This window comes from Cardiocondyla obscurior, linkage group LG01 (assembly GCF_019399895.1).
Source record: "Cardiocondyla obscurior isolate alpha-2009 linkage group LG01, Cobs3.1, whole genome shotgun sequence".
NCBI classification, from domain to species: domain Eukaryota; kingdom Metazoa; phylum Arthropoda; class Insecta; order Hymenoptera; family Formicidae; genus Cardiocondyla; species Cardiocondyla obscurior.
Window position 1 is genome coordinate 3951563 of NC_091864.1, and position 11528 is coordinate 3963090.

Here is an 11528-nt window from a genome sequence, read left to right on the forward strand (position 1 = left end):
GTAATGACATATTTTGAAAGAAAATATGTTTTCTATTTACTTAATCTGAAATTAAAATTAAAATAATTTTAAAATGTTTAACATAAAATTTATTTTGTTACATTTTATTTTTGTATTTAATGTATTAAAATTTAAGATGATTTATCATCAATTTAAAGTAAAATTAATAATTTATATATTAAAATGGCAATGTAATAATACTGATTGTACTGTCTTGAGAAAAACTAAAAAGTAGTAGTACTCACACAATACTCACACAAAAGTACTCACAAAAAGCAGTACTCACACAAATTCGCTCAACTGTTTGTAGGATTTATGTGTGTGCTGCTTCGCGATTTTCAATTGTTAAACATGCTACGATTGTTTAACACTTTTCGTGGTTTTGCCAAGCGAAGCGGATGCAAAGTGATTATTGTAATAGTGAATTTTATTAATAACGAAATGGCTCCAATCTTGTGCTCAGAAATTCGAAGACAAATTGTCGGACAGTGGCAGGCGGGAAGATTGGTAGCAGAAATTGCTGCTGATATTCCGTGTTCTGAACCTACTGTTCGACGATGAATACGATAATTTACTGAAGACGGGGATCATGCTTTGCATGATCATCGTACAGAAAATCGTCGTCCTCGGATTACTACAGCAGATGAGGACGAGACCATCGTCGCTCGCGTTGTGGATCGTCCTTTTGGCACCGTCCAAGAGGCGATCAACGCAGCGGAAGTCCAAGTGTCCGCGAGTACCGTTCGGCAACGTTTAAACGAAGCCGGGCTATACTGCTATCGTCCCGCCTACAAAATTCCGTTGACTCCTGGTCATCAGGAGCAACGAATCGCGTTCGCGTTAGAGAACTTAGCGACGAGCCGTGCGGAGTGGGAATCCACGATATGGACCGATGAAAAGATCTTCGTATCGTGTGATGACCACAGGCCACACGTATGGCGTCCAAAAGAGCAACGGTTGAACCCGAATCACGTTGTGCCTCTCCACAGAAGTGGAAGGAAATCGTGTACGATGTGGGGATGGGTATCCGGTACTGCAATCGGAGAATTGGTACACATTCCTGAGAGAATGAACTCGACAGTGTATATTCGCATACTGGAAGAAGTTCTTCTTCCTTCATTACGCGCAATATACCCTGAAGAGGATATGCCAATTATCCGATTAGTGCAGGATAATTCCGCTGTCCATACGTCACGTGAAACACAAGCGTGGTTCCGGGATCATCCAGAGATTCTTTTGATCGACTGGCCAGCTCGTTCGCCCGATTTGAATTTAATAGCAAACGTTTAGGCGCAAATGGTTCAGCGATGGAAACCACGAAGGGATAGAACGACAGCAGCATTGGTCTCAATCAAGTTATCGACCGGTCCGGATACTAGATTGATTATTGAAGTTTTCTCGCAATTTAGTATTAAGTACCGCACTATATACAGACTGGGCCGACCAAGCCGTATCGGGCATATCGATTGTTTGACGCAGTGTACAAGTCAGGCCGTCCAGGCCGTAACAGTCGTGACAAATCCTTTTGCGGTCGCAGGTCTTCGGCGCAGTGTACAGAATTAATCGCGGTATTCGGAGCTGGGTGAGCTCGGTCAGGTAAAGGCTCGGGAGTTTCCGAGTCTTGGAGATATCGGTGTTGAAGGCCGACGGAGAGCGGTCGAGGAAAAGCTCGGGAGCGCCCGAGTCTCGGAGGCAGCAGTATCGGTATCGAGAGCCGGCCCACAGAAAGAAAACCTCTAATAGATATCCATTAGATGTTTAACATGGAAATTTAAAACTTCCAATAAACGTCCATAAGACATTCAATGGATGACCACTAGACATCCATAGTTCCGTATTCCGTATATCCATTAGACATACGGTTCGTTAGACATCTTCATTGACTTTCTTTAAACGTTACATGGATTAATGACGGAGGATTTACGGATTTTTGGTGGATGACTAATCAACGTTATGTGGATCAATAATGGGCATTTTATGCATCCATAATGGACGATTGTTAGTTGTTACTTGGATTATTAACAAAGCGTTCTCGGATATTTGATAGACGATTAAATGACATTACGGGGATTAATAATAAAGGATTTATTAAGAATAAATGGATGTAATATACAGAGTGTCCGTGTTGATGTAAAAAAGTTTTTAATTGTAGGTTGGGCTTTCAAAAATAAATAGAAAAGTTTTATACGGATTTGTAAATTGAACGTTAATAACCGAGAAAACTATATTTAAAAATTTGACGCCCCCCGTGCGAGTAAGAATGCGTCGTTCGAAGCTACCGAAACGTTGGTGGACCTAGAGGTGTGGCTTATCTTACTCTATTCATCGACAAAGATTTTGGTAATCCATGAATCTCTGTAAATGGAGTGGTGGTGTGACCCATCCTACTCTATTTACAGAGATTCATAGATTAAAAACTTTTTTACATCAACACGCACACCCTGTATAATTGTAAAACAAAATCAAAAATAAATAAAAATTGTATGTTTATTAAAAACGTGGTCAAATAAAAATTTATAATAGAATTAAAAATAATATTTATGGTCTTCCGTAGAAACTTCGTCGTTGTGCGCATTGTTGCATCGCAGCTGGTGCACAGGATCCGTCCTTCGGGATCCGCGGAAGGGGCGAGGATAGATTTAATCAAAATATATATATAATCAAATTTAATTAATTGTTGTTACAGTTTTCTTTCGGTCCTTTTGTTTTCCTTCTCACTCTCTTCGAATCGCGTCCTGACGTTATCACGCAACCTCGTCTCCGCGAGGTTTCTTCTTTCACGGCACGCGACCAAACTCGTATTACTATGCGGTATCGCGTACTTCCCGACACGGACTCTTCCTCCTTGCTTCAGACGTAACTGCCTGCCGGTAACGATTTGCGAGTATTTAATAATGACGTTGGGCCTTGACGTCATCAGGTTGCATTGCCGAAACTCGGTTGTTCGGCGAATGCAACCTTAGCAGTTTCGGCAATAAGTTTTCTCAACTGTTTCTCTTTTGTTTATTATTACTTAATTGCTCAAGGTGGATTGCTGATACAGCATCATCCGATATTATTCTGTTGCGAGATCTTATGCCGAAATGCTTTACATAACCTTATGTGTTGTAACGGGGTTCGGGTTGCAACAGCATGTCCGTTACTACGCTTTTGTTCGTTGAAATGTCTTGCCTTAGAATGCCGAAACCACTCCATAATTCTTTTCTGAATTTTTCCTTGATCAGCATTCGGAATATTCTGAAGTATGCAGCCTACAAACATTTGGTCTATATTGACTTTTTATTTTCATATATTATTACAAAACGTGTTTCATTGAATATATAGTTACTATAGCTTTATTATATTATAATGTAAAAGTTGAAAATATAAATATCGTTTTTGTTATATTGTAATAATGTATAGAGTACTTACTAAAAATCACTTTTATTAATTCTAATTTACGCAATGGTTGCTTTCCACATCGACCCTCCCATTTATATTTTTCCGCCAGTTTCTTGGAGAATATTTTATTCGTGGTTCTTTTTACGGCATTAGTGACACGATGTCGAAGATCAAGACGCAAACGCAGTTAGGAACAGATTCGGATGGAGCACTTATTCGGTGTTGCAGTAGCCGAGAGTGCTCGGCCGAGATGGAGATCTCTTCATTCCGGTTTTGTGCAACGGTGCGATAGGAAAGTCGCCTCGGTATTATGATAGCAGACACGGGATCGAGATCACTCGAAGGAGACGAAGTGCACTTCACCCCACGAGCTGGACGTGCATATCTATAATTACTTTTGGCTAGGAGATTTCTCGAGCGAGCGTCAGGAGTGCCTGACCGAGGCAGAGTGCGCTCTACCCCGTTTTCGTGCTTCGCACTAGGAGTCGGTTGGTCCGGATGTTCGCTGCGAGGCGAACGGATCGAGAACGGTGACGGCTCGATTAAATTCGCCTTTTTATACGGAAAAGGCGAACGCTGGGGGTATCCCGGCACGTGGTGCTTGACGCGGTATTCCGCGGTACCGAACGCAGCGTGTTCGCTCGGCCGAGCTCGGGGCCGCTCGTGTAAGTCCGCCTCGCGGGACTTTGCGCGCACACGGTAACACGTTAATAAATTATCGTGCCGATGATCGGTTTCTTCGGGAGCGCCCCGCGCTCCATATTCTGGTCGAGAAGGTGGTCATCTCGGCCTCCGGTAGATCTTGTCCGGGAACAATGTGTATTTCCGGAGGCATCTTTACAATCTAAAACAAAATAAGTAACATTACAATACAATAAATACCGTTTTCATTATGTGATACATTAAAATACGATTTATATTACTGTTATTCGTTTTTTCTCTCAAGAGCTGCTCGGAGTCGCTCCAAACAAATCCAACACACCCAGGGAGCGTTCGGGAAGACGCCACTCATGTAACGCAACACTACATTTTTTTTCTAATGTCTGGAATTAGAATAAGACAGTGCCAAATTGCACGAATAGCATCTCCTCGAACGTATTTCAAATATATTAGGCTTGCTCGGAATGACTCCGAGCAGCTTTCGGAAAACACAACCAATATAATAATACTAATATACTTACAAAATGTTCCATTTCGTAAAAGTTTAATAGAAAAATGTTGTAACCTGAGCTGAACTCTGAAGAATGCGCTCTGGTTGCAAACCACACCGGAAATCGCCTGCGTTTTCGCAATCGGGCAAGGACCTCGGGATTATCGCTCGATGTCGAAATAAGGCAATGAACTTGTATTTAACAATTAAAATAAGCCCGTGCGGTTGACGAACCTCTCCGGTCAACCACCGCGGCCGAAACTCGCTGAGGTTGCAACTCGGCGGAGTATATGAGCGACGGCTCGGAAGCCGTCGCGGGCATTCTTATCTGAAGTAACGTGACGCGTATCGAGTGTAACGACAACGAAATAAACACTGCAACACATTTTCCAAAACAAGTCTTTATTAACCTACACCCGGCTCCTCTCAACGGGTGGCACACGTTCCGGCGAACGGACCCACAACCGCACCGTACCACGGTGTAACAAAAAGAAAGCCATGAGATATTAGATGAGTCATGTCGTTTTATTTATAGTTTTTAATTTTTCGGCTGGAAGCGACGGCCAATAGTACATGTTGCTTTTGATCCAATTTGTTGGAACAACTTCTACTGAATCTTCGTCGGTGAATACAACTATAGTCCATGTTTTCGTTAAACATATTTTTCCTGTAAATAAGCAATTTATGTATGATTAAAAATTTAGGCTGTTTTACCAACGTGAGTTAATTTAATCGGTCTGTTAACTTTTAGAGTTGCAACTGCGGAATATAAAACTGATGCCAAAAATACATCAGTTTTATAAAACATCAGTTGCCATTCTGAAAGTTAACCAACCAATTAAATCAACTCGCGTTAGTGAAACTGGGCCTTACTATTTCAAATATGAACAATATTAATTAAATTTAGTCATAAAGTTGGTAACTAAGTGTTAGATTAAAAATAAAAATAAAAAACAATTTTTTTTAATAACAAAATAAAATAAAATTACACTGAATGGAGTAAAGGAAAAATAACAAACTTGTCTTTAAGATCTAATTGTATACATTTATGTGATATGTCAATTATATTCCAAATATGAAACTCATCAACAATTTTATTTACTACAAATACGCCCAAGTCAGAAGACTTACATGGCTCAGTATGTGTGTGACAAATCTAGTCGCGCGATTACTCACTGGAAAAACTCAGCGATGAGTTTCGACGCGGCAGGTAACGAAATAGAATGAAGTTTATTTTAATTGCTCAAACTTAAGTATATATTTAAACACGCAAAAAAAAAACAATTTTGGTTAACATAAGGAGCTTGGAATGAGTTGCGGATAATTGATCGTCTCGGAGATATTCGATGTAGACTGACCAACGGAGATCTTGATAGGATAAGAAATTTCTTATCCGACCGGCGGATATCTTGCCGCGATGCGACGGATAATCTTCTTCGCGAGCCTAGCTCCGTTAGCGCGATCGCGACTCCGCAACTCCAAATTCCAAATAACTTTAAAGTCTTTAACGATTATAAGAACTTGGCCGTAATGGCAACGAAATATGTTCGCTCTGAACAGGTGAGCCTGACGCCGATTTTTCAGACAGGTGACTCGGACGAGACTAAATACATTTCTCTGAAAAGCGAGCAGCGAACGACAAAAACAACGTCTTATTATTACAGTATCGCGGACCCGGTTATAACTGGATATCTAGACCGTAAACATCGACTGATCTAGCTAGATCGAACGACGATCTACTCCGAAACATAAACGAAAATAAATGAAATAATACGAGTTCTTTTGGTCTTATTCCTTGATCGAACATACCGCCCGCCTCGAAATGATGAATTTCGATGGTCAATGCGGTAAAATTATTTTTTTTTTTTCTCGTGATTTTCGCCGTTGAACCGCCCGCCATGCGGCACACATTATTACAAGAAAAAATTACTAACCACCATGGTGGACTCGATGCGCAGATCGAGTGTAAGTGTACTATAAGTTTTTTTTTTTTTTTTTTTTTTTTTAATTCTAAAGTAAACGCACGCGACGTAGCTTAATAATTAACGCAACTTATTAATTACTGACCTTACAATGGCAGTACAAGAAAAACACGAATATACGACGGTGTATACAACTTAATATTATGAAGGTACCTCGATATCGATGGGCAATAGACAAATTTTTGACAGCGGTCGTGTATATTCCGATGAAGCTGTTATGACGGACACGACGCGGACCAGCCCGTCAGAACCCGGGAAATATTTACGCCCGATTTCTTCGACACCGATCAACTCAGAGTTTAGTTAAACAGAGTTCACGAATTGATCGTAGCTTGATCGTAGTTAACAAGATTTGCGTTTCTCCAAGCATGTAAACGGTTCGTTCAACTGAACCTATGTTACATTCAAAGTAAATCTTAACGCTACAGACTTGTGCGTTTGTGATTGGTCAGTTGTATCAGTTCTATCGGACGAAAAAAAAATGGTTGCGCTTGTCCCGTTTGTATATATACTTCGTGTTCATGTCACAAGCATGTTACAAGAAAATAAATATTAAATAAAATGCAAGGTAATTATTTTTTTCATTATTTAACAATTGTAAAACGAATTAATAAACTAAGTATATAAATACAATAGCATATATAAACTTTGTATTTTTATACTTTAAAAGGAACAAAAATACAACAAGCACCTTTCGTGACAAGCATGCAATAACAAACTCTATTTTATTTTATTATCAGCATTAATGGTTTCACATAGATTTCTTTTATAAACATTTATTTACATGCTTTACAATATTATTTTGTGCTTTCTTTATTATTTCAAGAGTATTCTCTGTATGTTTTTAATACTTATCCAATGTACATTTTTTAGATGACAGAAAATAATATGTCAGAAAAAAAAGAACACCTAATTTTACGGAAGCGGAAAAAATGTACCTCGTCCAGTTGGTGTCAGAATATAAAGAAGTTCTAGAAAATAAACAGACAAATAGTGAAACTATATGTTTGAAAAACCAAGTTTGGGAATAGGTAACTGAAAAGTTTAATTCGTCAGGTTATTCATGCAGATCATCAAAAATGATACGAAATTGTTGGGAAAATATAAAAAAACGCACTAAAAAACATTTTGCCGAACAAAAGAAAAACTTATACAAAACTGGTGATTATTTATTTTAGATTATAAAAAATTATATTTTACATATATGTATTAACTATTAAAAAATATATTCTGTTATTGGTAATTATAGGTGGTGGGCAAAGTCAAATTGTGGATAACATCATGTTTAATAAAGCTAGAGATATTATTCAACCCTCAGTGGACAGGCTAACAAATATGTACGACAGCGATTCTTTTGCTTCTATTCAAAATGAAGAAACATATGATACTTTGCCAAGTACTGACAGTCTAAATGTAGAGGATAATATTGAATATTTAGATGAATATGAAGACTACGTAAATTGCACACAGAAAGAAAATAAGCCAAGAAATGTTATTGAAACCATTTCTACAAATATAACTGACAATGAGATAGACGATGAAGATTTGACGATAGCTGAGAAACCTGTAACAAAAGAAAAGAAAAGAAAAATTACTGAAAGTAAAAATATTGACCACAAACGCAGTCGCTTCATATCAATTAAAGAAAAAAATAAAAAAGAATCTAGTAAAACAAAAATAGATGAGTTTACAAATTTGGCAAAGTCAAAAACTGAATTAAGTATATATAAGGTGTTTATTTTCTCCTCAGAGGTACACCGGGACTTTCGCTTCCCCAATTTTCTGCTTACAATTTCATAAACTATATCTTAAAACTTCATTCTTATCTCTAAACTATTTCTACTTTTGTAGTCTTCTTTCTTCTTACAGCCGTTTCCTGAAAGTAAAAACTTATATCCTACGCCTTTTTCCTATTCTATTACCTACGCGTCGAGAGAGAGAGAGATCACACCTCCATTCATTCTTTACATTATTTTGCCTTAATTCTACCTTAAATTCTATCTTTGGACCCCCGCTTCCGACGCTTTTTTCTTTCATACTTTCAATCACTCCTGTTTTTTTCCCTTGTTCTTTCCAAATTTCCCAACCAATCAATCCCCCTTCCTTCCCCTCCCAGAATTTCCTCCACCATTTCCTCCCAACTATTCTCGTTTCCCCAATCTATACATTCCTCCCATATATGTTCCCACGTTTCTTCCTTCTCCAAACAGATTCTACATTTTCTTTTCTCCTCTCCTTCCCAATAAAAAACTGAATTAAGTAATACACTGTTAATACAGGAACAAGAAAGACATGCTATTGAAATGTCTATAGCTGAACAGAGACTTGCAAAAGAAAAAATTGAATTAGAAATTAAAAAAACGGAATTAGAAATGAAAAAAGCAGAATTACAACAAAAAATAAAAAATTAAAAGAAAAGAACTTAATATTAAAAAATATAAGATGAAATACATTTAATTTTAGAGATTTACTTTAAAATGAGTACACTAGTCTTTGTAGCACACGGCGATGTCAATAGTGTCTCTGATAACATGTGCATTATTATTATTTATATTAATTAATTCTTATTCGAAACTACCAACGTTACCGTACTCGTTATTATAATATTCAATAAGATATTTATTTTGCGTTTTTTGTTTTTAAAGTTTATTTTAATTAATTTTGCAATTTTTTTTTTTTTTTTTATTTTAATTAAAATATTTTAATTAAATTTGCAAAAAAAGAAAAATACATTTCTGGAAATAAATGTATATGAATTATTGGAATATACAATAATATAAAACTTATAGACAAAAGATAATACAAGAATAATATAAGATACCTTGCGTTATAGTAAAAATTATTAACTACATGTTCATTTTTGTTTCATTATAAAATAAAGAAATTAAGAAATAATAATATGCTTACTACTATATATGCTACTACTATATATGCTTACTAGAAATAATAATATGCTTACTTAGTTTGAAAAATAATTATTTATAATATTATCTCGTACTAAAGAATTTTGCGTTCGTGGATTTTCTGCACATGCATTGCATTCTATATTATTATTCCATTGAGGCATATTTAAATCTGGATCACAAGGAGGTAGTTCATCTGCGTTTCTTCGCTCTATATTGTGCAGTACTGCTGCTGCCACAATAGTGGTCATTGTTCTTTCTAAAGAATATCTCATTCCAAGTGATAAAATTGAAAATCTCCTTTTCCACACTCCAAATAACCGTTCGATGGTGTTTCGTGTGCGAATGTGTGCTTCGTTGTATCGTTGTTCTGCACGATTACGTGAATACAAGATAGGAGTCAACAAATACGGTTTTAATGGATAACCACTATCCCCGAGTAAAATGGCATCTCCGTATCGTCTTGCTTCAAAATTTGCACACAGTCGGCTATTATTAAATATTGTACTATCATGCGCCGATCCTTGCCACCGAGTAACGATGTCTGTTATCTCCAAGTTAGCGTTTGTTACCGCCTGTACATTTAAAGAAAAATAACCTTTTCTGTTCCGATAAATTTCAGCATCTGGACCACCTAAGCAGAACACAATGTGTTAATAATTAAAAAAAAAAAATATTAAATTTAAACAATAATATTATGTTAAATCCAATTAAAATAAACGAAGGATCTTATCTAATAAGTACATATATTATTACTTGAAAAGTAAATTAAAACTTACCAAAAGATTGAACACGAATATGTGTGCAGTCTACACAGCCAATCACTTTTGGAAATTTAGCGATTCTATAAAATCTTTCTCGCTCTCGCCGAATCTCTGCTGCTGTTGAAGGAAATTTTATATAATGTGGGCGTAAACCAGCTATTGCCTTGATGACTTTAGACATAATACGGTGTGCAGTAACTGTACTGACACCAATAAAATCTCCTATCGTAATATAGAACGATCCTGTAGCTAGAAATCTCAGCGTAAGCAACACTTGGTTTAATGAAGATATTGGATTATTTCTGAAAAATAAATTTATTATTATTTTATTATTATACTAATATTTACTTGTTGATCTTTTAAAAATATTTTTTTTTTAAATATACTTACTTCATTGTAGGAAATGTCAATAAGTGCTCTATCTCCTGACATAATAACAAAACTGTTTCCTTCTGTAGACGAAAACGCATTTTGAATTCCACATCATCTAGTTCTTCCATGTAATTGCGACGGGATTAAAATTTTTTTGGTCGTCTATTTATTGCTTCCAAGATATCTCTGTCATCGTCTGACTCGAAAATATTATAATAATACGCCATTGTACCAAATACTTCTGAAAAAAGAAAGTACAAACTAATATTGCTAATAAAATAATTGAATAAACTAAATATGTTACTTACATTATTAATCCGCACGTGCTTATATGTATAACAACCGACAGAAAACACAAGGAAAAGTGATTAAACTAACGTATTGGCATGGTAGTCTTCAGTGGTCTTACTCAAAAGTTTGTTCTTGTTATGTAACAGTTTAGTGCGTGCAGCTATTGAGAACAGACATAATCTGAGTTTGATATGTTGAACGGTCGCTGTCAGTCGCTCAACTTAAGCTGCGATCATTTGGCGATCATCTTGTGTTCGTTGTCGAAGAAATCCAAAAATTAGAACAAGCTGAGTTTAATCTCGGTTTAAAGTTAAACTGTGTCGAAGAAATCGGGCGTTAGTGATGCGCCCGAGCTCCCACTTACACGGAGGCAACGAAGGGTTGTTTAACAATACCATTTGCCCGATCTTGAGTGACGACTGCATCCGATGCCATTTCGAACGCTGTTGTAACGTGTTCACATAATCTCGATACCAGATTACCCAGAGTCGCTCGGTTTTATGCCGAACGAGCTGCCAACGACTCAGTCGATTTTCATTTGCATTCAAAACGGACTCCTCGGAGAGTGCCGTTAATGCAGTTCCGATTAAAAAATGACCCGGAGTTAGCGCGTCGTATGACTCCGAATCGTTGGTCAAGGGAGCGATGGGCCGCGAATTTAAACATGCCTCTATGCGGCATAGTA

At 37.0% G+C, this 11528-nt stretch overlaps 2 protein-coding genes across 2 annotated transcripts; one reads left to right on the forward strand and one right to left on the reverse strand.

The window, feature by feature from the left end:
- The first annotated feature begins 3541 nt into the window (after positions 1–3541).
- Positions 3542–9090, forward strand: LOC139108470 (myb/SANT-like DNA-binding domain-containing protein 3). Its single transcript, XM_070666814.1, is given in 5 exon segments — positions 3542–3664; positions 4181–4239; positions 7409–7674; positions 7763–8079; positions 8793–9090. Coding segments are annotated over 5 exon segments (897 nt in total). The 3' UTR covers positions 8925–9090.
- Positions 9091–9272: 182 nt separating this feature from the next.
- Positions 9273–10779, reverse strand: LOC139108475 (putative nuclease HARBI1). The gene is made up of 4 exons (XM_070666827.1): positions 10775–10779; positions 10571–10684; positions 10196–10482; positions 9273–10050 (listed from the first exon to the last, which is right to left on the reverse strand). The coding sequence occupies exons 1-4, from the start codon at positions 10777–10779 to the stop codon at positions 9473–9475; spliced, it is 984 nt and encodes a 327-aa protein (XP_070522928.1). The 3' UTR covers positions 9273–9472.
- Between the last annotated feature and the right edge of the window lie 749 nt (positions 10780–11528).